At 40.8% G+C, this 26,750-nt stretch overlaps 2 protein-coding genes and 1 non-coding gene across 11 annotated transcripts in view; 1 reads left to right on the top strand and 2 right to left on the bottom strand.

Moving 5' to 3' along the window:
* The window catches only part of KIF1B (kinesin family member 1B), a 142,928-nt gene extending 127,565 nt beyond the window's left edge, over positions 1 to 15,363 (bottom strand). For 5 of the 9 annotated variants that reach the window (XM_057696028.1, XM_057696062.1, XM_057696041.1 and 2 more), the window contains exons 1-2: positions 15,105 to 15,359; positions 1,119 to 1,299 (exon numbers count right to left, since the gene is read on the bottom strand). In XM_057696028.1, coding sequence (XP_057552011.1) covers positions 1,119 to 1,224 — 106 coding nt within the window. In that variant the 5' untranslated portion in view covers positions 1,225 to 1,299; positions 15,105 to 15,359. Of the gene's footprint in view, positions 1 to 1,118; positions 1,300 to 15,099 lie in introns of those variants that run through there. The other 4 variants (XM_057696078.1, XM_057696079.1, XM_057696034.1 and 1 more) reach the window with 4 other exon arrangements.
* TRNAD-GUC (transfer RNA aspartic acid (anticodon GUC)) lies at positions 7,726 to 7,798 on the top strand. The gene has a single exon. It is a non-coding gene; the product is annotated as a tRNA-Asp (tRNA).
* Positions 15,364 to 22,840: 7,477 nt separating the features above from the next.
* The window catches only part of UBE4B (ubiquitination factor E4B), a 140,783-nt gene continuing 136,873 nt past the window's right edge, over positions 22,841 to 26,750 (bottom strand). Inside the window, exon 30 of the transcript XR_009047522.1 lies at positions 22,841 to 26,342. The gene's annotated coding sequence lies outside the window, so the exon portion shown is untranslated. The remainder of the gene's footprint in view (positions 26,343 to 26,750) is intronic.

Below are 26,750 nucleotides of genomic sequence, written 5' to 3'. Positions count from 1 at the left end.
TGAAACTGGGATGATACAGAGGAGGTTAACAAGGCCCCATACAAGGATTTAGTATATACTGTGTAAAACTGAATTCTTAAAATGAAACACAAATAATAACATAGCTTGAATGAGTGACATTTAAATATAAACATTTGTTAGAGAACAATATTGAATTTTGCATCGCTTTTTCTTTTACAATTATTCATAGGATATATAATTCATAAAATCACTGGCACAACTGTTCAAGTGTTTTTACCACAAAATAAAAGGTAACTATGAGAAGTGATAGATATGTTAATTAGATTGTGCTGATCATTTCACAATGTACAAACATATCAAAGCACCACACTGTACACCTTACATATACACAGTTTTATTTCCCACTGGGAGAATCCTCTACACAGAACACTGGCCCACAAATTCATGAGATGAGCACGCTTCCTCAACAATTCAGCATTAACTTATGTTTGAAAGAACAACAATTCTGCTTTATCGCAAAGTTACAGGTTTTAAAATGGTAGAACCTATCACTATTTTAAGAAACAGTGTGCCTGCAGACGTGTATCAAGTAACTAATGCAAGTACCAAAAACCCCAGCTTCAGTCATTTTTCACCTAAGCAATTATACAGAGAAACAAGCTAGGAAGCAATGACTGATATTTCTTAGTAATAATTTACAAGTTTACAATCAGTTTTAGTTGTATCCTGTTGTTCAACTCAAAGAACCATTGTAAGGAAGCAGAGTAAGTGTTAAGACCATCTTGGCAAGCTCAAGTGCTATTTAAAATCAAGAAAGAAAAGTAATCTTGGAGATCCAATAGGCATATTTCATGGCATCATTTACTAAAAATCACTGCTTATGCCTTTACAATCATTAAGATTTCAAGTTAATAACACTAGCTAAATTCATTCAGTTCTCTAAGGGACTTCTCAATTGTAGAGAAGAAAATAAACCAGCCCATATTTAAATATGCTGCAGCAAATATCACAGGGGGAAAACATCCAATGGATCATTCCCAACAGCGAAGTTCAAAGTGTTAACAGCCAAATGTTCATTTATTCTGATCACAGCAAGAAGGAAAGGGGACATGGTTAGAAAAATCAGATAGAATTGATAGAAAACAACATGAACTCACTGGTTGAGTTGCCTTGCATCTGAATGATGCACTTGGACTCCTTGCTGGTCTCTCGAGAATTGAAGGGTCGCACACGGACAGCCACCTTCACTGAGGCTCCCGACATTCTGATGGTCTTGTTATATATATGTAGTCCAGAAATAAAGAATCAAATCTTCTTATGAAGTTATGTTCAAGTTTTCTTTAAAAAAAGAAAGAAATTTCATACAAGATAATCAGAATTAAAGAAAGCATGGGCTAACTTGAGCCTAAGAGCTATAATCTTTTATCTTAGTACTATCTGTTTCCATTTCTAAAAACCTCATCCCTGTTCTTCCCTATAATTCTTATATTCTCAACAGTAAATTATCAGATAGGAAATTAAAGACTGTAATTTGTTTTTCTGCTCCATTATCTCTTTACCATACCTAAAAAGTCCCTAGATTTCATAATAAAAATATAACTGCAAAGTAGCAAACATCTTCCTTGCTGTTTTTTTGGATCAATCTTCAGTAATATATGAAAGAAACCAAAACGTTCATTTGTTAAAGAGGGTTCCTTACACAAGTAGCCTCCCATCTGCAAAACAACTTATTATTTGTCTTTAAAGATATGCACTGAACTTTTTATATTTCAATTTCAGTTTGAAACATCCAGTTACGTGATGTATATTTAAAAAGTAAAGGACAAACATAAGCTCCAGCCACCCTCTTTAACTATGGTATCTGGGGATTCCTTTAACCTCGATGAACCCTTTCATATGTACCTTATTTAGCCCTCACAACCACCCTGTACAATAAGCAGAAGCGATTCCAAGAGACACAAGTTCTATCCTCTGACTCACGGCAGAATCAAATCACTACATTTCACTACTGAATGAAGCCACAGGAAAAAATGTGAACATTCTTTAAAGGAATAGTTTCCCTCCCAACAGAACAAAACGAACACTATTCTGTGAAAAGAACCCACATAAGTAATTTCCACAAGAAACAACAGATCTCAATCTGTACTCTATCTGTTATATAAACATCTTTAAGAAGAACTGAACAGAAGAAAATATTAAAAAAGAAAAATACTTATGGGTCCAATTATCAGGGAACTCCAAAAGAACTTAAACCTGACCAATTTTTTCCACATAATTAAGTAAAGGTTAGGAATGCTAACCTCTAGCTGTACAACTACTAACGCTTTCCACAGGAAAAGGCAAAAATCAATACCGTATCTTATTTTCTAACAGCATTATCACTATTTGCAATTCTCGTTTTTTGGAACACGTCTACTGTCCATCTCTCACAGCACCATCAGAATGCTCAGAGACCCTGTTTGCTAGCACTTAAAACAGTATCTGATGAAAGAGTTCACTACATGTTTGTTGAAGGAATGAATTAATGAATTATATTTCCCAGTTTTGAGAATTATCTGTTCAAGTCCTTTAACCAGTTTACTGACTTTTGTTTGTGTTTCAAATGATTATAATATTTATTGACATTTCTACATTTACTGCAATGTTTTTTCCAGACTGTTTCACATTTTATTTTGCAATAAACAGACAGCTCATTTTTCAATATATCAAATATTTATTTTAATCACATCTATTAAATGAAAGTGTAGTTATTAACCATTCCAATCTATATAGCATGATCTACAGTCACTAGTTGAGTACTTTGCCAAAAGACAATGAATGAGGCATTCACAAAAAGCGAGACACAGAACACATTTCAACCCTCCAGAGTCCACTTTAACATACAGCCATCATCTCAACACTCAGTATATCCCATTATCTTCTCCCCCGAACTAGCAATCTCTGCCAAGCTTCCCATTTCATACTGGCCCCATGCCATAAATCTTGGAGTCATCTTTGCTTCCTTCTCTTTCAATCCTTTCATTAGTGCTAACATTATTAATGAAATACCACATGAAAACCTTTAAAACATAAATTTCCATTTTTTTATCCCTTCCTTCCTCTCATTCTCAATACCCTAACCTTAATTCATATTCTTACCACCTCATGTTCAGCATAACTGCAACAGAGATATTAATCTTTGAGCTTTTAGTTTTAACCCAATAGTCTTTAAATGGTGGGTTGCACCAAACAATCACACAGGGGTCTTTTGAAAAGCAAATGAACCTGGACTCCCTGTTTTGAGATAGGGCCCAGGTATGGGTTGTTTTGTTTTGTTTTTCATTTTCTAAAGATTATGTTGTAAACCTCCAGCCTAGAACCCTACTTTACGCAACTGCTTAACCCTACTGCAATATTCAACTTTCTAAAGCATGGCTTTCAATTTCACTTCCAAACCCAAGAACCTTTTCTTTCTCCCCAGTGCTTACAAGATCAGTCAAGGTACTCTGTTCTAGTCAAGCTCCTTTACTATCCCACACACATTCTTTCACACCTTCTAACAATTTCTCCCCTACAACAGACCTATGGGTGTTCATTTTCTCCGCTCCTTGATGGGCCAGCTCCAGTCTTACCTCTTCCAAATGACTACCCAAACATTCCAGGAACCACTGGTATTTCCTACAGCACTTAGAGCCCCAAACACATTGTAAGAACACTCCTATCATTTTGCGTGACTATATTCTAATTTGCATGTTCTCTAATAGCTTCCCAAAGTGAAAATCCTATTCCTTCAAAAATCTCTTTGAACTTGGGTTCCTTGAAAAAATGGCTAATTCCAAGTCTGGGGAAGAAATTTCAAGATGATTCTGGGACATTTTAGTATGAACACAAACAAGAAATCAAAGATGAATGGGGTCATGGCAAAAAGACACAGGTGCCAACTTAAAGGGGCTCCCACTGGACAAAGATAAGATAATTGAAGCATAAAAATACATACATACAAGCACACTACATATGGACTGAAAAACATTAAATATATAAATTCATGAGTTCATAACAATCGATATTTTCAAAAACCTCATTATTCTGAAAACTGGCAAATAAAACAAAAGAATGGAGCACGCATCCAGTCTGTGTATCCTGTATAAACTATATTCCAAGACATCCAAAGTCAATGAGGGCAAGTTCTTCTTTACAGAAAAAGTCCAGGTAATAAAAGCAGAAGAAATGACAGAATTAGAATGTCACCATTTCCTAACCCTACTAACATAACGGGTCTCTGTATCATCACTATCTACTTAAAAAAAGCCTTAAATGAAAGGTTGGTTGATGTGGAAACATTATATTGTATGAATTAGGCTGATAAAATCGAAACCAAATGATCATCAATGTTAACATTGCTAAAAGTGGGACACCTGAGTGGCCTATGCCTCCTGATGTGTTACAACAGGAAACACACGGCACCACCTAGTAAATATTCTTATTCCACTCTCTTAAAAACAAAAACAAAAAAACTGATAGAACCAAGCCTCAGTCTATAGGATATATAAGGAGCAAACAAACAATTTAAATGATACCTAGAAGATAAAATCAGCCAAACTCAGAATACAGAGAAAATCTACAGCTCGAGTCACCCAGTTTCCTCAATTAAATAGCATGATTGGGGGAGGGGTGCCAATAAAAGAGACTTAAATGTTGACTATTAATAAATACTGTAGATATTTAAACTAAAAATACAAAACAAAACTTTCTTATTTTGTGCTCTATCCTGGGCCTACCAAAGTGTTAAATGCTGCTAACTCATAAACCGACAACAGCTGAAAGCTCCTTGCTGAGTTTTAAATTATGAAGTGCTATTTAGATATATAAAGTACCAGAAGCCAAAATACTAACATCTTTAACAGTTAACATCCCACACACAAACACTTTTCAATAGTTGTTTGACTCTTCTACCCAGCCATCCTCCCGGTGTTTCATTCAACCTTACACACCCAAAGCCCAAATATCTCTCCACCTCCCCAAGCTTTTCCACCTGTTTTCTATTTCTTTTAATGTTCTCACCATTCTCCTGTTCCCACACAGGCCTATAGCTTGCTTCCTCTATCCATCTAATCAACTGCCAAATTACATGGCTTCCACCTCTAAAATCTCTTTCCATTTCTACCACCACCATATCATCCCTTTTACGCCTTCAATACACCTCACCCAAGACTGTTAACCATCTTAACCACTTCTTTCTTCCTCCTACCCTAACCGTATTACACAATACTGCCATTTTCATCTACGCCATCCATACTATGCACTGCTGCCAGATTCACACTCTGAAGCACAGGTCTCTTCATATCACTGGCCACTTAAAATCCTCAAAGTTTCTCTAGTGTCTACCAAGTAATGACTGAACTCCCCACACTGGCATTCAATGTGTTCTGTAACATAAACCACCTATTTTTACAAGCCCACAAAACACTGCCTTCCACCCATTTTTTAACAACCACCCACCAAACGGTTTCCTGAAAGCATCTCAAGTTTTTCTGTCCCTGTGCCTTTGTTTCAACCCTCCTTCTACTCACTCTACCCGTCTGCCTCTCCTGTTCTTCTCAAAATCCAATTATTCTTCCAGGACTTTCTCATCTGCTACCTATTTCTAAAGCTTTCATAGATTCTCCCCATCTCGCAAATCAAATGCAAATATTTCTCCATTTAATACATCTCAACTCATTGACCAGAATAAGCTACTTGTTTTTCTTATCTCTACTGTAAAATTTAAGTTTCTTGAGGACAAGACAGAATTTTAGTCATGTTTCTAATCCCGTACATCACATGGTCTTGAATATAGTAGTCAAAACATTTTGGTTGAATTTACTGTGTATCAACAGACTGATATAGGAATGGTGTTAATAAAAAACATAAGCTGTTCCAAAATAGAGAAAGATGGACTGATCAAAAAGAAAAGGGATAAAATTAATTTCAAATTCCTTCCTAATTAAAACAGCTAAGTCATTCTTCTTTGAAAGTGATATGTACATTTTAAAATAACTTTCCCCAAACAATCTGAACCTAAATACATATTTTTTTCTGATTTAAATGTCCTGTGGTAAAGCTGCAATCATCTTCACAAGTGAGATAAAATTTTATACAGTAATAAGAAACTACAGTTAAGTGGACTATACAGTGTTACTTTAACTTCCCTACAACTACAAAGAGTATCTCTTTTATAACGAATGTCCATCAAAGAATTACAGTTTCAAAACTCCCTGATCCTTTTTAAGAATTACCAATTATATAAATCTGAAATCAAGTTTAAATTACAGCGAGAAAAAATAGTTACAGAACATTTTTAAGAAGTTATAGGAAAACAATAAAAATTAAAATACATTTTCGAAGTTTTAAAGAGCCAAAGGCAGGTAGGAAAGGCAACCATACATACTCTAACTCAGTTCTAGACTGTTCCTCTGACCAGTTTTCCATCCTTATGACATACGATTAGAAGCATTAGGTAAGTGGAATGGAGCAAAAATTCCAGAAGCATTCACTAACAATAAAGGGATAATAAAACATTTAGATCTAATTCATTTTAATTTTTCTAAATTTTTGCCCAATTGCTTAACATTGATTCTCTCTTGCCCGCAGAGGCATCCTGGACTATTAGGGGCCTAAGGAGAAGACTAATTTTCAAAGTGACTTTTCAGCAAAGTCAACAAATAAGAATGAAATAATCTTAGTTTTTTGGTTGGCTGGGTTTTGTAATATCCCTTTTTTATAGAAAACAGCCAGGATTATATTCCTAAAATAGAGGTCAGTGCATGTTACTCCCTCTCCTTAAAAGCCTTCAGTTGGTTTCCATGACCTAAGAACACAACCTAAAAATTCATGGGCCTCCACAATCCAACCTCCTCCTGGTCTGTTTTCACTGCCCAACTTTAAGCCTTCTCCACCAAGCACCTCTTACTACACCAAACATGCGATGCTCGGAAGCTCACTCTCCCTTCTAACCTATTACAAGTCCATACCTTTTGAGCACAAGGTCAACTGTCACCATGAAGCAGGAAGCATTAAGTCATATGTTCCTTAACATCCCCCTTTCTAAGCTAAAAATCATACCTTCTTTCTCTTTGCTCCCTAAAAATATTGTGTTGATTTCACATTCTACTTATTTCATTCTGCCCTACGTTGCAGTCGGTAGTTTACTTAGCTCTCGTACACTGATGCTTTATTCAGTACACGTTTGTCTCAACTGAAAACAGAATTTAACCAAGAAATGCAGTCTTTTAAATTCAACATTCACACGGAATATAAAAATGGTACTGATGAACTCAGTGACAAGAACAGGGAAGCAGATACAGAGAATGGACTGGAGAACTCGAGGTATGGGAGGGGGCGGGGGGTGAAGGGGAAACTGAGAAGAAGCGGGAGAGTAGTACAGACATATATATACTACCAACTGTAAAATAGTCAGTGGGAAGTTGTTGTATAACAAAGGGAGTCCAACTCGAGGATGGAAGATGCCTTAGAGGACTGGGGCAGGGAGGGTGGGGGGGAATCGAGGGGGGGGCGTCAAGGAAGGGAGGGAATATGGGGATATGTGTAAAAAAAACAATTGATTGAACCTGGTGTACCCCCAAAAAAAATAAAATAAAATAATAAAAAAAAAAAAAAAAAAAAAAAAAAAAAATTCAACATTCACACAATTTGCTATATTCCCACAAATTTACAATATCAACAAGCAGTCTATTTAAAAGATAATCTTTTCTACTGAATTACATTTTAAAGAATGAATTGGGGAATTCTCTGGTGGTCTAGTGGTTAGGACTTGGCGCTGTCACTGCAGAGGGCCCAGGTTCAATCCCTGGTCAGGGAACTAAGATCCCACAAGACGTGCAGCACAGCCAAAAGAAAAAAAAGAATGAATTATAACAAAGAATAAATGGATACCCCAAAATAAATATCTGTAGCTAATGAGCCCGTTCTGAGAGGGTGTGAAAATTCCCTTGTTATTATTAAAGTTTTGCATACCTTCCCTGAGGACCAAGCAGTCTTTAGGATCCAATACTCTGTGTCACTGACCACAGCTACACTGATAAAATGGGCCCCGAAATGTGAGAATTCATTTTTGCATGTGTATGAATTTTGTGTGTATATGTATGTCTCTTCTTGGTCTTTTGACTCGATGGATAAAAATCAGCCACAAGCCAAGCTGTGAAAGCTCAAAATGGATCACATGTTAGAAAAGCGTCTTTCAGGTTTCTTAGGTGGTGCAGTGGTTAAGAATTCACCTGCCAATGCAGGGGACACGGGTTCGATCCCTGCTCCAGGAAGATCCCACATGCCGCAGAGCAACTAAGCCTGTGTGCCACAGCTGTTGAGCTTGAGCTTTAGAGCCCGTGAGCCACAACTACTGAGCCCGTGTGCTGCAACTACTGAAGCCCACATGCCTAGAGCCCATGTTCCGCAACAAGAGAAGCCACGGCAATGAGGAGCCCGCTCATCACAATGAAGAGTAGCCCCCACTCACCACAACTAAAGAAAGCCCGCGCACAGCAAAAAAGACCCAACACATCCAATAAAATAAATAAATAAATAAATTTATTAAAAAAAAGAAAAGCTTCTTTCTGCATTCTCACCCAATGTCAAGAATCAGACTGCATGGAAGCGTTTCCTGACAGATCAGATTTTCAACCTCAAGTGAGATTGCACTAGCTCAGTCAGGCTCCCCAACTGGTTTAACCACTACTGAAAATAACTCGAAACAATTTTTAGATTTATTAGACGCATGTCTTCCTGTCACTGCAATTAAGAAACCAAGACGCTTCCTTTTTACTGGTGACATGATTTTATTATCATAAACCAAGAGGTGCATGCAGAAACAACAGCGCCTGTGGCTTAAAATAAACTATTCTAAATGGAAGCTTTCCATCGTCTTCTCTTTCACTCTTTGGATGGTTAATACTAAACTCTACCTAGTAAGTCAATCCATTCTGATATCTGAAGCCACATCCTATAATGTTCTTTTAGCAAATCCACTGGGAACTCTGCTACTCAAAACCCAATATTCCACTGAAGTTCTTCTACTGTCAAAAGGGATGACAACAGCTACTACTGGGACTGTCCAGACTAAAATGAACTCAGCTCAGCTATGATGTAGAAATGGAAGTTTCAGTCAGAGGTTACTTCAAATTTGGAATGAGTCAAGGTCCTTTCTTTCTGAAATCTGCCTGTCACCACACTTTTGCAGCTACCTGCCTGGTAGGTAGGTCACTAGCTGGGCAAGAATGCAGGTCAGACTTTTCCATGTGTCAACAATGTGTCAGTCTTGCCAGGTGATAAACCAGTACCCAAAGTTTAACTGGTATGTTTCCATTGAGATGACAACACAGAATACATGTATTCCAGGTTCTCACCAGGGTCATTAAACAATGAGTTTTCTGCTGGGATACTCAGACTTACCTTTATATAAAGTTATACACCTGAACCACATTAGTCATATCCTTCATAGAAAAGACATGTTATATTTTAATGTTGTATTCTCAGTGTGGAAAGCAGGTAGATTACTTTTTTAAAATACATCTTTGAAGATCATTTCTTCCTTTTACTTAAAGACCTGTTGAAAACACTTCGTATGTATATCTCTGTATCAGGATGTCTGTAACACCTTTCTCTTAGAATTCCTTTAGAATTCACCACCAGAAAAAACGTTCCTCTTGACAAATCACTAGCTTTCTTTTATCAGAATGAAAAGTGTATAATTTCTCTTTCCCTTTTTATCTTGACTTTCAAAAGTTTCAAATTAACTTACAATAACCACACTATACAAATATATACATACACAAATTGTTATAATTTGTATATTGACTTTTTCCTCCTGTCGTACAGATTTTTGTTTCTTCTCCATATTTAACACCCTCACCATGTATATAGTATTGTGGTAAGCTGCTCAAAACCTTTTTAGAAGCAGTAAGTGATATAAATTATAACTAAATAAAACTTTCCTGTAATAGCCTAATCTGCTATTTATTTTAACATTGGAAGTATGTTATACAGTCAAAATTCTAGTTCTTAAAAACAAAGTAAGCCTTTAAAAGTTATACAAAAATTTGTGTTAAATGAATGATAGCCATGTGAGTGGCCAGAAAAGCACGAGGCCCAGGAAACTGCAGCCAGCCCCACAAAACAGAGGCAGACAAAGGAGGGAGTGAAGTGAGCAACACTTTCAATGGTGCACTGGCGTGAAGTATGCCCCCTGGTATCAGCAACAAAGGGCTGGAAACCAGAGCATGAGCAGTGTTGGTGAAATGGGGGATCCCTGCAGCTAGTCTGTGGTGGGCCCGGGAGTCGTTAGGAGGCAAGGAATTGGAAACGCAAGTATCCTCACTGCTTCTAGAAGCTGGCTGTGAGGACGGAGAGACAACCAGGAGGGAACAGGGATGAAGGAGGAATTGCTCTCCTCCCACCCCATTTTATTAATACAAAAGACTTGTATGTTTCTATCCTTTATTCAACAGCTTTTTATGAGGTACCTCCAATGTGACTGGCAGTTCCAGGAATCTGGGATAAATCAGTGAACAAAACAGATAAACATCCTTGCCATGGAGGAGTTTTCCTTCTAGTAGGGAAGAAGGGACATTAAAATAATAAGTTACATAGACTGTTAGGTGATAATAAGCATTACGAGGGAGGAAAAGTACAACAAGGTTGGGGGGATCTGGAGTGTGGTGGGAAGGGGCGCCATGCAGGTGCATAAACGAGGTCAGAGTAGGCCTGTTGAGTTAGTGAGGTTTAAGCAAAGACCTGAAGGAGGTGAAGGAATCAGCCAAGCAGATTTCAGGGAAAGAGTGTTCCAAGTAGAAGAAAGAGTCAGAGCAAAGGCCCAAATGTGGGACTGTGCCTGCTGTGTTCAAGGGACTGTGGGGAAACAGCAAAAGAGGGAAAGAAAAGTAGCCTGTAGTACAGCAAGTCCCCAGAGATGAGAAGGCAGTGATATACAAAACACAAGCCAAGGGGTTAGCTGAAGTCAGAGAGAGTAGCCTTTCCCCCGGGACTGGAGGAAAGAGGGTAAGAAAGAAGGCAGACAAGTTTGTAAGCAGAGGAAGGGGAAGGGGAAATTCACACCTTTTCTTTCCTCTGAGGCTGTAGGTAAGGTTTATGCCAAGTATGCGGCAGTAGGGAAGCCTAACTAAAATGGTCAAAATTTTAGAAAAGCCACTGTGGAGAACGGGGGAGGGAACTGAGCAGAAATGCTTTCACAGACACCAAAGACAGACTCAGAGGAAACCTAAGACTACACATCAGCGGTGGCACTAATCCCCAGCACTGTGTGAGGTTTCTCCACTACACAGAGTGAAAAGGTAGGCTATGGATGATAGGGATGACGCAGGGCTGGCACTGGCATGGTGGGGAATGCAGGGCTGGCACTGGCATGGTGGGGAATGCAGGGCTGGCACTGGCATGGTGGGGAATGCAGGGCTGGCACTGGCATGGTGGGTCGTGCAGAGCAGTAAAGGAGAATTAAAAACTGCAAGTGCTAGTAAGAAAATGGCTGAGGCAACGCACCCGGAAATCACAGTGGAGAAAAGGAAGACAAAGAAGTAAAATCTGAAAGGGGCCAATGGACCAAACTTGAGGTGGGAGAACACACAGCAGGAGACTACTACAATGAGAGCTGTAAATTATCAGAGTCTGAGATCTAAAGGCAACGACATGTTCGAAGATATGGTCACAATACTGAGTTACTGGAACAGAATGAAGCCAATGTTTGCTTGAGCTGAAGTCAAGGAATTTTAAAGTTAAGAGTAGTTACAAAGGAAGTTCAGCATAGTGGTCACTTACTACTTCTAGTGACCTTGGGGAAGTCATTTAGCCTCTGTCTCAGTTTCTTCATCTGTAAGATGGGGATAACAGTATCTATTTTATATGACTTGTAAAGATTAAATTAGTGAGTAAATGTAAAGTGGTCAGAAAAGAGCCTGGCATATAGAAAGAGCTCAATATGAGCAAGCTATTTTATCATGATTGCTGTGGTGGTGGCTGTTTACACAGCCGTGGACATCTGCCAGCATGATGTCAGAAATTCAGATGGAAGGGAGAAGTAAGCCAAGTATCTGAGTAGTCAAACAGAGCAATGGTAGGTGATGGTGTAGTTGAATGATACGCTTTGGCGTAAACAATGTGATATCAAATGTAAAAAATATTCTAAAATCTATCAGACACTTACAATCTTGTGATTTAAAACATACATATAAACCACTACAAAACAATAACAAAAGTACCAACAGAGTATTAGATAATAAGTATTATACAGCAACACAGAGAGGGAAGAGGCTGGGACTGAAAATCATGGAAAGCACCACGGCAAGGGCAGAAGTACACTGAACTGTACTAAAACAGAAAGGAGCTGGAGTTAACCTTATCTTACCACATCTACAGGCATATGGGAAAGTGTAAGTTCCTTGAGAGTAAAGAACTAAATCTCTACCCACACTCTTAATTAACTGGTAATGAATGTCATAAAAGTGAGCATAAATGAATTACGGGGCCATTAATTGAAAAGTCCAACTCAGAAGTCCAAAGCACCCTTGGCAGGTTTTTCCTATTAGTCACATCTGTTTCATTTATCATCTACTGATGAGCTGCACAAAAAGAAGTTCTAAATGTGTATTCATTCACACTTTTTAAGAACTCCAGAAATTCACCAGTATCTGTTCCAACAAGGCCATCTTTTAAACAGAACTACATGAAGTAGATATACTATACCCTTCACTTCAGAGCCTTGTGAAATTATATGACATCAGTTTACAAGACCAAAAGGATATGCTTACTCCTGGAAAAGACCTGCTGTGATCAGCAGCCTGCGAAGGGGGTTTACAAACAAGGCAGGGGCCCTTTGTTGTCCTTTACTTTGTACCCAGGACAAGACCAAAGAGGGAATTGAGCTAGAAAGCTTTGGCCTTGGAGAGACTCTGTTGGCACTCTTCTTGGCAGTTTATTCCCTGCACAAATTCAAAGTGGGAAAGAGAAAAGAGAGAAAAAAGGAAAACTGCATTCATATCTGGTCTTGAAAAGGAAAGTCTGCTCAGAAGCTGTACTTAATTGGATAAACTTTGGAAAAACATTCATCAGAGCAGAGCTGCATAGACTCACAAAATCTTGCCTCCAAATCAGACTTACAATCAGGACTGATTTTACCAAATGCTGAAATTATATTTAACCACAATTCTTCAGATCTTTTTTACTAATAAAGTATATGTAAAAACTTAAATCTTAGAAATATTTCTCAATTGGGGCATGGAATTTAAAAACAGACATGCATTTCTTACATGTTCAATATAATGCAAAAATCACTAGTTTCTGTTGAAGCCATTTTTTATTCAATCAAGTTTTAAAAGGAAAACAATGATAAAAATAAAAAATAAATGTTAAGGCTTTTCTTAGAAAACCTTATCTGAAAATGTTTAAGTTTAGTTACAGGAATTTATTAAGAAATGGAGTTTGAATGAAAGCAAAGGGCACAAAGAAGGTGGGCACGCCACTCTCCAGGCCCTTTCCACGTCTAGGAAGTAAGAAAAGACAGATTGATAGGCTCACACTGAATTCAGTTACTGACCATATCCAGATCTTTTTTCTACAATGCCAGCATATGGCAGTCTTCATATTCCATCCTTAAACGGTACATTACCAATTTCACTTGCCTTATAATCCCACAGCCATACCAAGTTAATTAGAAAGCATCACCTCACTTCCTAAAGAACACAAGCGAAGATTTTATTATGACTAAGCTAAGCTGACAGAATGCCAGCCTTTAAATAAAATATCCACTATGATATCACCTCTTAAGAGCTATTCAGATCCAATCACCATACTTTCATGGGGCTCAGAGACCCATCTAAGACACAAAGCAACACGTTTCAGTATCAGCAGAACAGCTGCCTAGAACAGCAAGAGATATGTGAGCAAGGGATCCGTTGGCGATCTAATTTCAGCTACGTCGAGATTCCACAAAGATGACAACCTACGTCCTCAGAAATACTGCTGCAAGCCTCTCCCATCATCAGAATATTCCAGTTCACTTCACCTCCACATATTAAGCTACTTTGAACATCTATCCATCCGACGCAATACACTAATTCCAGGCCTCCATCCTGGCAAACTGGCCATGGTAATCCTCAGATATGCCTCCGTACAAGTCAGGCATCATCATCCCTCTGTGTCCGCAGCCCTGGCCATAGAAGATGAACACAGAAATACATCATTTCACCCCAACAAGAATGGAATCTTGAAGGCCTTTTGCCTTGGAAGCTCAGTTAGCAATTCACCAAGGAGAAAAAGTGATTTTGGAGTTCCGTTCTGGTTTTAGGGCCCGGAATGTTTTGTGTTGCAGGAACAATGACTCGCTCGCTGGAGCGGCCTCCCAACCCCCACAATTTGGCTTTGATGCGGCCAGTCACCCTGAAAGCTGCCAACGCTGTCGCTCGGTGCCTTCCAGCAACCGGGCCTGGCTCCTAAAGGATGTGTCAGATCACCCTCCCAACATGGCTGCCAGAGCCATCCCGATCTGCCGATCGCCGAGACCACACCAGCCTCCCCGCGGCTGGCCCGCATCCAGCAAGCCCCCTCCCTTCCCGGCGCGCTCCCCTTCTCCAGTCCTTGCGCCATCGGCTCCCGCCTCCCCCGCGACGCCCGCTCCTGCCTTCATCTGGCAAAAAAAAAAGGCACAACCACATTCCTAGCCGAAGCCCCGATGCCAACCAAAACGGGGGAGAGGGCACGGGGGAGGGATGAGAACGGGTGGCTTCAGGACGGAGCAGAGCCGCAATACGCGCAGAGAGCCCGGGGAACGGACCGACAGCGGCGGCTCGGCTGAGCGCTGGGCACGGCCGGAGCCTGGCGGCTCAAGGGAAGCGGAGGGCCGGTGCGGGGCACTGCGGGGGCCCCGGCAGGCCGCTGGACCCGAGCCCGGGGCTCGCTGCGGGGCCAGCGACGGCCGCCCACCCCACCCAGGGCCCCGGCGGGGCCGCGCCCTCACTGCTCGCGGCTCCCGCCCGGCCCGGAGCTGCCCCCACTCGGACCCCGCCGGCCCCCGGCCCGGCCGCCCCTCCCCCCTGGGCGGCCCCCTCCTCAGGCCGGCGGCGAAGCGCCAACCGCCGCGCTCCCCGCCGCCCGCCTCACCTCACCTCAGCTGCGCTGCGGACAGACGGACGGGCGGGCGGGCCGGCCGGGTCAGCAGGCACCGCGGCGCGCGGGGGCGCGGGGAGCCCGGCACCGACGCTCCTCAGCGCGAGCAGCGGCCGCCGAGAGCCGCAGGGCGCCGCTCAGCAGCCCCATCACGCCCTGGGCCAGCCGCGCATTGAGGGCCGCGGAGGGCTGGAGCGCGGGACACCGGGACGCGGCGAAGGGGCGGCGGCGGGCGGGGAGCGGCTCGGCCTGGCGCTGGCACCTCCCAAGACTGCCGCCGTCAGACTGCCCCGCGTCAGTCCTCGCGAAGCTCCGCCTGCAGCCGCCGGCGCGGGACACCGCCCCGAGCCCGGCAGCCGCACGTCCCCTCGACCCGCCTCGGCGCCCGCGACTGACGCGGGCGACGACCAATCGGGGCTCAGAGCTCCGGGCGGCCGGCCAATCGCAGGGGGAGCCGGAGAAGCGAAGCGGCGGGGAGGGGCGGAGACGGCGGGCTCCCCCTGGCGGCTCAGAAGCCGGAGCGGGTGCGGGGGTGCGGCCGGGCGAAGGCTGAGCCCGGAGTCCTCTCCCGGTTGACCCCCGAAGGGCGTGGAGTCCGCAGCAGCCGCGCCGGGCGAACCCGACGATCCGCCTCGTAAGGGGACAGAGCAAGGCTAAGTGGGGCTGGAAGGGGCGGGGGGCCAGACGCCTGTGGGGGCCAGAGGGGCAGAGACGAATGTGGGAGGCGGCCGAGTGCGGGGTCATTGTCCGTTTGGAAAGCATTTCACACGTTGGAGCCGCCGAGGACCGAGTCGTCGGAGCTGAAACACGCAAAGGGATGAGTGTGTCATCCCGCAGAAAGCTTCCCGGCCTATTCTTATCGAGCCGGCTCACAACACCTCCCACACGCCACCTTGGGAAGAAAGGAGGAATGAGTAATGGGAAAGCAGGACAGCGGGCATTCAGCGTGTCTCCTTGGGAGACCGAGTAAGGGCCGTGAGTAAAGGAACAAAATGCTTTGTATAGCCCTGGAGTTAACCAACCGAGCTCCCCTCTGGGAGATGCCCTTGATGGAGGGTTATTGGAATTCAGAAACCCGGAGAACACAAGCGCTCTCGTAGCGATTTTTTAAAATCACGTTTAGATTCAGCTCAAAAGAAAAAGCCCACAACTGTTCAAGAGGGCTACAAATCAGTCCTTAACAAAATATTAATTCAACGGCAGTATGTGAAATTATCATGCCAAGCGTCACTATTTTATAAGGTTGTGAAATGCTTTCTGATTTACTAGCATCAATGTAAAGTAAAAATCGGATTTTTCCCCTGAATTCAGAACAGTATTGGATGTAAAAAGCCTTCTTTAAAAAAATAAAAATAAAAATAAAAACCTACTTTATAAGCGTAGACGCTAAAACATCAAAATTAAATTTCTACACTAATGATTTCGGAAGATTTCCACCCCCACTAAAGTCCTACTACTCGCCATGCAGTCAACATCTGTTGAATATTTCTCATTTCATTTAGAATTTAAACTTCACCTATCCACAAAAGGATTTGACATAGCTCACACTGAAGCATACAAGCAAAACTGTATAGCATTAAAGTAGGAGTAAAGTTAATAATTTTCGTAAATAATAAAAGGCTGTGTGAAGGGGGCTGTCTGAATAGGGGGAACGCATAGAAAGAAAAATAATATTAAAAAAGCAGAGGTAAGGGAATGTGCCACCACTGAGCACAAAACCCAGCTCCTAGCTTCATAAAGCCCAAGACAAAAATGAGATTACAACGAGTTAATAAACAGGAGCTCATCAATTCATCAGTAGACACCAACTTTTTCCTTTAAAAAAGAGCTCTTTGCATAAGTACTCTGATAAGCACCATGGAGAGTTACAAAAACCTGGATGGTAGTTAATATTGTTTTGACCTCTCAGTGGAGCTCAAATTAAAAAGAATCTAAAACAGTGAAGGGAAAGTGGTGGTAATCAGCCCTAGACAAATTAAGCAAAAGCGCACAGAGAAGGGTCAATAGAAGCAGGTAAGACTGTTCTAGGTTTCAAGACCAAAATAGCCTGCTCTGCATAAACCTTTCACCCCTCTGACAGATGAAGTCACTCTGCAGAGCCCTTCAGTTTCTCAGATTACAGATTTTGTACAAAGGTACCTCTCAAAAGTTGGAAAGTACTAGAAAATTTAGCCATGGCCCAGTAGAGTTATCCCTAGCATACAGGAAAAGAACATCAAAAGATTTATTAACGTGATGTACACAGCCATGCTACCACAACTAATAAGGTTTCTGGATACAAGATCAATAAACAAAAATCCAAAGTGCTCCTTTTTGTTAGGAATAGCCAATTAGAAACTATGATTTAAAGTGATTCCATGGAATATTAGCCATAAAAAGGAAAGAAATTGAGCTATTTGTAGTGAGGTAGATGGACCTAGAGTCTGTCATACAGAGTGAAGTAAATCAGAAAGAGAAAAACAAATACTATATGCTAACACATATATATGGAATCTAGAAAAATGGTACTGTTGGAACCTAGTGGCAGGGCAGGAGTAGAGACACAGAGAACGGATTTGAGGACACCGTGGGGAGTGGGGGAAGGGGAAGCTGGGACATAGTGAGAGAGAAGCATTGGCATACACACACTACTAAATGTAAAATAGACGGCTAGTGGGAAGCTGCTACAGAGCACAGGGAGATCAGCTTGATGCTTTGTGAAGACCTAAAGGGGTGGGATTGGGAGGTTGGGAGGGAGGCTCAAGAGGGAGGGGATATGGGGATATATGTATACGTATAGCTGATTCACTTTGTTGTACAGCAGAAACTAACGCAATACTGTAAAGCAATTATACTCCAATAAAGATTAAAAAAAATTTAAAAAGTAAAGTGATCCCATCAAAAATAGCAATAAAATTATCAAATATTTAAGGATAAGTTGACAAAAGATGGGCAAGACCCATATGGAAAAAAGTTACACAATTGTATTGATGAAAATCACATTAAAGAAGACCTCAGTAGATGGAGGTACTGTATTCTTTATTTGGGGGCAGGAAGAAAATATTATAAAGATGCCAGTTCTTTCCAAGTTAATCTATAAACTTAATGTAATGTCAATGAATATTTCAACAGGATTTTTCTTGGAATTTGACAAGGTGATGGTAAAATTCAAATGGTAAATCTATTCCATGTCTATTTTTAAAAATTCATATTCTAGAACAAATTCAAGAATATCCACGGCAATCTTGAAGAATGATGTGTGGGGATTTGCCCATAAGTTAGCAAGATTTTCTGTAACATCATACTAATTAGAATTCTGTTGCATTGGCACAAGAATATGCAAATATAGAAATGGAACAGAATAGAGTCCAGAAACAGACCACATGTATGTGGGAATATAATATATGACAACATTGGCATTACAAATTAGTGGAGAAATTATAAACTATAAATGATAATAACTGATGTGGAATAATTGCTTACCTATATGGTAAAAAAATGTGATCCTTACCTCACACCACATAAAAAATAAGTTTCAGGTGGACTGGAAGCCTAAATCAGAAAAGCAAAGCTTTAAATGTTTTATTAGGAATATAAAATATTTTTATGACCTTGAGATAAAAAGAGAAAAAAGTACTAATTACAAAAGACTGATAAATTTGAATATAATTTTTTAAAAAACACTTCTATATAACAAAAGATACTGTAAAACAAAGCAAACAACAAGCCATAGATTGGAAATATATATTTGCAGCACATTTCATCAACGAAGCTCAGAATATATAAAGAATCCAATCAATTTACAATAATACAAATTAATATGAAAACATAACCTAGCAGGAAAAACAATGTGCAAAAGGATACGAGCAGAAAATTCACAGAGGGGAATTCCCTGGCAGTCCAGTTGTCAAGAGATTCTAGAGGTAAATGCCCCAAATCTAAAAACAGAGCAAAACTTTTACAAAAACAAAGATATATAATATGTGAGATTAATAAGCCTTGATGCCTCAGTAATACCATGCTTACCTCAATATTCCAGGGGGTCTCTTTCTTATACTTTATTTAAAAAAAAACTTGGACTACCTGTAAATTAAGTGCAGACATATGGAAAACAGTATGGCAGTTCCTCAAAAAATTAAAAATAGAACTACCATTTCTTCCCCCTAATTTTTAAATTGTCTCTAGTATGTGCTTATTACTTTTATTTTTTCTATCTTAATTATTTTTCTGATTACAAAACTAATATATTGTAAAATGTATCACGTGCATATTGTAAAATATTTCAAGAACTCAAGCAATTTTAAAACATTTCATGTAGAAAATTGAAGATTGATTTTTTTTAAATAACTTTAAAATAAACAAAAAAATAAAACTACCATACGATCTAGCAATCCCACTTCTGGGTATATTCAAAGGAAATGGAAACAGGATATTGAAGAAACATCTGTCTCCCCATGTTAATTATAGCATCATTCACAATAGCCAAGATATGGAAACAACCCAAGTGTCCACCAACAGATGAATGGATAAAAATATGAGGTGTATATATATATATAATGGAATACTATTCAGCCACGAGAAAAAAAGGAAATCCTGACATTTATGACAACATGGATGGACCCTGAGGACATTATGCTAAGTGAGATGTCACACAGAAAAAAACAAATTCTGTATGATATCCCATATATGTGGAATAAAAAAACAAAACAAAAACACGAACTCAAAAAAACCCAGAAATTGGAGTAGTGGGCACCATGGGCTTGGGGGTGGGGGAATGGTAGAGATATGGTTTAAGGGTACAAACTTGCAATTAGTAGATAAGTCCTGGAGATCTAATACACAATACAATGATTATAGACAATAAAACTGTATTATAAACATTAAAAAAAAAAGAGTTTCTAGAGAAACTCTTGCATAGGTAGATAAAGAAACAGGTACAAGCATGGTGTTTGCAATATTGTGTGTAATCGTGAAAAGTGGAAAGATCCATTAGCAAAAGAATGGATTAATAAATTGTGATGTAGTCATAGAATACTAGTCGGCAGTAAAAATGCATGATCCAGAGCTACATTTTTTATTTTTTCTTTTGTTTTTGGGCTGCACCACGCGACTTGCAGATTCTTAGTTCCCTGACCAGAGCTTCAACCCAGGGCCACCTAGGGCAGTGAAAGCGCTGAGTCCTATCAACTGGACCACCAGGGAACTCCCAAGAGCTACATTTAACAACACACCTACAGCAGTCTCCGCCCAGTGAGGAAACAGAAACCATGATATTTATTACAAACCCAGCAGTTTTGGACTTCCCTTGTGGTGCACTGGTTAAGACTCTGTGCTCCCAATGCGGGGGGCCCAGGTTCGATCCCTGGTCAAGGAACTAAATCCCATGTGTATGCCGCAACTGAGAGTTCGCTTTCCATAACTAAGAAGCCAGCAAGCCGCAAATAAGACCCAGCACAACCAAATAAATAAACTAAAAAATAAAAAGCAAAAGTTAAAAAAAAAAAAACAGCAGATTTAATAGAGGAAATGGTTATCCATGCTCCCAGTCGCAAAAGGAAAAAAGGAGAAGGGAAGCTATAACTCAGAGACTAGAAACTGTAGGAAGATGCTACACCCATAGCATTGGGAGAAAAAAAAAATAACACAGGGGTGTTACTGAAGTTAGGAGACTCAAGGAGGGGTCAGGACTGGAGCTGGGGGTGAAAAGGAGAGGCTGCTGCATCAGGAAGAAGCACCAGGGGAAAGGAAAGAGCTAAAGTGAAAGAAAAAGCATGACTTCTCATCTCAGTACCTCTTACTGGCAGAACCGAAAGGGAAACCAACTGGTGAAGGAGCTTGAGAAACACAGACTATAGAAGGGTGGGTTCAGGGCTGAGAAACAATAGGTAAATAGCCAGCACAATGGCTCATCTTAAAAACATAAAGCTGAGCAAAAAAGAAAAAAAAAAGTGTGCCGTATAATGTCATTTATACACAAAGTTTGAAAACATGCAGAAGAAGGGTATACTTTTAGGACTCCATTCGTGTATAGTCGAAAACATACATGTGAATGATAATCACCAAATTCAGAATATAGGTTATCCCAGGAGAAAGAAAAGGAAGGAATCCGGAAGCAAGACACAGGAAGCATCAACTCCATCTGTAATATTTTATTTCTTGGGAAAAGAAAATGATCCGTGGATGGGAATGTTGATAGATCTGGGTGTGGTTACATGGGTGGGTACCATATGTTACCCCAAAATACCATTATCCTTTACTGCCTGTTGCAAAATATTTTATCATTTAAAAATGATATTTGTCCTAAGGCATCCCAGCTGTGATCCCACCAGTAATCCTCTGCAGGCTGGGTCAGCAGCTGAATCAGAGGAACTGACCGGTGGCAGCTGGACCAAGCATGAAAGGCTAAGCGGGCGGGAGACCATAAGCCGTAATCCTCTCTCTGACCTGGTTTTAAGATGCACGGGTCTCACAGCCTGCAATGTAAAAGGCCACCACATCTTGTCCAGACAATTGGCCTTTCTGATTCAGAGTCCATGTTCATTCAAAACTGCTGCATGAGGAATTCCCTGGCGGTCCAGTGGTTAGGACTCTGTGCTGCCAATGCAGGGGGCACAGGTTTGATCCCTCATCAGGGAACTAAGATCCTGCATGCCAGGCGGTGTGGCAAACAACAACAACAGCAGCAACAACAAACCTGCCGCATGCCGCCACTTGCACTGACAAAAATGTAGGAAGAGCTCATTTTCATTTCTGGGAGAATTAAGACTGCCGTCCTCTGCAGAATTATCCACATCCGTAAAGAGAATTATTTTCCAGTTATTTTAACCAAGATCAGGTAACACATGTACTTAAGTCTTGGATCGTGTTGCATATTTAAAAATAGAAACTGCTCATATTTTTGGACCTAGGAGGTCGCCATGTTGAAGCAGAAAAGATCTGTTTTTTTATACAAAGTCCCTGTAAATATTAATTAGTTAACATCTATGTGATATAAGTACATGTGTACAGATTGTTTTAAACACTGTATTAAATAACAGTGATGTAGAGCTCAAGGTAAATCAATAAGTGCTCTGTTTTTTTTTCAGTGAATACTTCAACAGAATGCAGTTTGGATTAATTCATTAATATTAATATACAGCGACACCACTTATGCTGAAGTTATTTGGAGTCAGAAAATCAGAACAGGAAGGTATTTTAGAACTTGTTAGTCCACCCCATCAGGAAACCCATGAGCACAGCAAGCCTTCTAGTTTGCCGAGGACTAATTTTTTTTTGATGGCTTCAAATGCCCAGAATCCAGAAGGAAGGAAAAGAAAACTAACTGCATGTGTAGGGACTTCCCTGGTAGCACAGTGGTTAAGACTCTGCATTCCCAATGCAGGGGGCCCAGGTTCCATCCCTGGTCAGGGAACTAGATCCCATGTGCATGCGACATAGAAAAGTTCACCCTCTGCAACTAAGGAGCTGGTGAGTCGCAACTAAGGAATCTGCCTGCTGCAACTAAGACCCAGTGCAACTAAATAAACAAATAAAATAAATATTTTTAGAAAAAGCATATGTAAGGTCTAAAAAAACCTAGATGTCTGACATTTGGATCTAAATGACTCCTTTTTTTCAGCTTTTTATTGGAGTACAATTGCTTTACACTGTTGTGCCAGCTTCTGCTGTACAACAAATTGAATCAGCTGCATTTATACATATATCCCCCATATCCCCTCCCTCTTGAACCTCCCTCCCACCCTCCCTATCCCACCCCTCTAGGCCATCACCAATCATCAAGTCAAATGACTTTTAGCTATCTCCTAAATTATTAGTTTAGTTTAAAACCAAACATACAAAAACTGAATTCTGTTACTGTCTAGAATAGTCAAAATCATACCACAGGACGTAAACACAATTATAGAAAAGTAGTTTGAAAAACATGTCGAGTAGGGCAAGTGTGACACCTTTGAAAATAAGGTTTTAGTCCTCTAGACAGTCCTGAAAAGAAAAAAAGTCTCTGCCTGGACCACATTTTCTAAAGTTGTTAAAGGCAAGAGTAAAAACAATTGGTGTCATTTCCACCCACCCCCTTTTCTCCAATGCTCAATTCATTTAAATATAAAATGAATATCAGTTTAACAAGTAATATACACAACCTAATGCAGGTTAGCACAATTGCTGAGGTCACCCTGGCCTTGAGGACCACATAGTAAATATCAAACAATCCGTGTAGAGGTAACGAATCAAAAACCGTGCACTGATATTTTTGTAAAGACTGAAAGAATGGGTAATTTTAGTTTGGTGTGTTCTCTTCATTCCCAGCAATTAGTGCAAGATTTTGTTTTAATCAGCTGTTGGCTCTTTGCAAAAACAGTCAACTGTAATCAGTGTGTCTGGCTTTTCCCTTGGTCCTGACTGGGGTTCCATCATTTCAGCCAAATAAGAATCCTCTGCGTAGATTCCCTTCTTCCAAATTGCAGTTTCCGTATCATTTTTCTGTAACAAGCATTTTTACTAATTAGGCACAACCTTGTATCAATTAACTTTGGTCTTAAAGCCATGATTATAGAAACCAAATCGTTGTTTCTGGCAATTACTGTGCCAGGGACAGATGGCCCTAGAACACATGGGAAGAAGGTGGTGCCTGAAATGGGCTCCCTACAGCTCCAGACAGAGTCCAGCTGCCAGGAAGGGATCCTTAGGACACACAAATGGGGACACTCTAGGCAAAGCAGAGAGCTAGGAGCAAAATGCCCAGGTGAACGGGGGCTCAGCGGAGTCATGATGTGTCAGATGACCACATCATCTCCATCATTCCCAAGTTCCCAGTCCAAGGAAACTATCCTGAAGATGTATCCTGTCCCCAAGCTCCAGCTCTCAGACAGTGCCTCACGGGAATTGCACTTTGTTACTCTTGCTTAGAGAACAACCACTTGAGATGAATATATAATTTATGTGGAGAAAAAACATCTGCTAGAAAGAGGGAGTAGAGAGGGGTCGAGAGCAGCTGGCCTTCACAATCCAACTGTTTGGATTCTAATTCTGTCACTTGCCATGTGCCCTTGAGCACATAACCCTCGGTCTCCTCATCTCTAAAATGGGAGTGAAGATAATATCTAATTGGCTCTTTTTAAAAGAATTAATTTATTTATTTACATATTTATTTACTGGCTGTGTTGGGTCTTCGTTGCTGTGCGTGGGCTTTCTCTAGTTGTGGTGAGCAGGGGCTACTCTTCGATGTGGTACCCGGGCGTCTCATTGCAGTGGCTTCTCTTGTGGGGCACGGGCTCTAGGTGCGTGGGCTCCAGTAGTTGTGGCACATGGGCTTAATTGCTCTGCAGCATGTGGGATCTTCCCAGACCAGGGCTCAAACCTGTGTCTCCTGCATTGGCAGGCAGATTCTTAACCACTGTGCCACCAGGGAAGTCCCTAATGTGCCCTTCACGTTGTGCGAATCAAATCAGTGTGAGTATAGGGAATTCCCTGGCAGTCCAGTGGTTAGGACTCTGCAATTTCACTGCTGGGTCCAATCCCTGATCAGGGAACTAAGATCCCACAAGCTGTGCAGTACAACCAAAAAAAAAAGTGAGTGTAAAACACAATATCTGGTGCACTGTCTTATTAATAATAATAAAGCCATAGTCCCATCAAGTCAAAAACAAGCTCATTGAATCTTTCTTCTCTGTCCCTCTAAGTGATCTTATTCCTCCTTCCCCTTGTTTCCCTGTCTACCGATTACAGAGTCACAGTATCTGTAATGTTATGATGAAATATGTCTGCTTCATCCTAGCTGTGGGATCATGAGTAAGTCAATATCTCTAGACTTCAGTCTTTGATCATTAAGTAAGGCGATTAGAGTACATGAGTTCTAAACAACATTCAGTTTCTAATATCTTGGCCTTCTGTACTCACTGGATATTTTTCTCCCTCTCCAGAGAGACCAAGAATTTAAATAGATGATGGTAAGAATGATGGTGCTACTGATGATAGCAGTATTTATTGAGCATTCACTATAAACCAAGAACTGTATTAAGCACTCCACATTAATTATTCCATTTGATCTTCACAACAGTCTACAAAATAGGTACTCTTGTTGCAGATTCACAAAAGGAAACTCAGAGACATTGTGGAGACCAGTAAATGTCTTTCCAATGGTACCAAGGTCCCAATCCCTGGAAACTGTAAGTATTACCTTGTATGGAAACAGGGCCTTTGCAGATGTAAATTTAGGATTTTGAGGCAAGGAGATTATCCTAGATTATAAAAAATGGGCCCTAAATGCAATCATGTGTATCCTTATAAGAGGGAGGCAGAGGGAGATTTGACTGCACATACAAAAGTGCCCAAAAGTGGGGGGACTTCCCTGGTGGTCCAGTGGTTAAGACTCTATGCTTCCGCTGCAGGGGGTGTGGGTTCAATCCCTGGTCGGCGAACTAAGATTCCCCATGCTGCTGGGGCGTGGCCAAAAAATTAAAAATATATATATATACACACACGCACATATAAAACAAAAGTGGGGACGGCAGTGTGACCACAGAGGCATAGACTGGGGCAATGCAGCCACAAGCCGAAGCTGGAAGAGGCAAATGCCTCTGGCAGCAGCATGACTTGGGCCAATACTTTGATTTTTCAGTCCAGCGATACAGATTTTGGACTTCTGGCCTCCAGAAATATGAGATCATAAAATTCTGTTATCCTAAGTCACCCAATTTGTGGTAATCTGTTACAGCGGCCACAGAAGACTCATAAAGAGATTAAGTAATTTATTCACAGTCACAGTTAGTAAGTGGTGGTGGCGTCAGGATTCAAATCCATGAACATCTGGCTCCAAACCCCACGCTCTTCCGCACAGCACGGTACACTCCTCATAGTACCTAAAACAGACAGACATTGACGAAGTACCGAAAAAGAAAGAAGAAAACAATTTGAATACCATCCAAAGCAGAGTAGCATTCTGCCTGATTCAACCAAATCCATTCTCTCTACTGCAAACGTCTCAGCTTTAGAAGCATGACTTTAAAAGTTCATTCTCCCACACACTTTACATCAAAATTAGGTCATACCTGCATCACAGCCAAGAATGTGTGCACTCCAACGAGAAGGTACAATTTGTAAAAAAGAGAAAAGATGATATATTTAGCTTATAGCTAAAGAGGTTACTTGGCAGCAATTTTGGCCTCTTAGTCCACACTTGGCAATCAGAGAAAACAGAAGCTGCTTCTTGAAAAGTTTGTTTCCCTTTTTCTCCTTCAGCTGGGAACTCTGTCTTCAATTTTCTCAAAAGGAAAATGAGTAAGGATTAAGAACTAGATTTTTATTCCTGACTGTTGGCATTCCCAGGTAAATCAGCCAGTGGGAAAGTTAGGATTTGGGGTTTGAATTTAATCCTAATCTACAAATGAGCCCACATTTTTCTCTGTAGGAGTGAGACCTTCACCTCTTAACACTTATTAGACTTCTAGTTTATACTCTGAGCCTCTTATAGACATTAGTTTGTGTCCCCAGATCCACCAACTTTATTCATCTTACCTCCCCTTCCTTTTATTTTATTTTATTTTATTTTTTGGTCATTTAAATGGATATGCACAAAGTTTTGAGATAAGTGGTCAGAATAGCAGGATGGTCTGCAATGCTCTAAATTAAATGTTGTTCTCGACCCAGATTTATGAGCACAAGGCAGCAAG

This window comes from Hippopotamus amphibius, chromosome 1 (assembly GCF_030028045.1).
Source record: "Hippopotamus amphibius kiboko isolate mHipAmp2 chromosome 1, mHipAmp2.hap2, whole genome shotgun sequence".
Taxonomy (NCBI): domain Eukaryota; kingdom Metazoa; phylum Chordata; class Mammalia; order Artiodactyla; family Hippopotamidae; genus Hippopotamus; species Hippopotamus amphibius.
The sequence above is the reverse complement of the archived record's forward strand: the minus strand, read 5'-3'. Positions and strand labels throughout refer to the sequence as shown.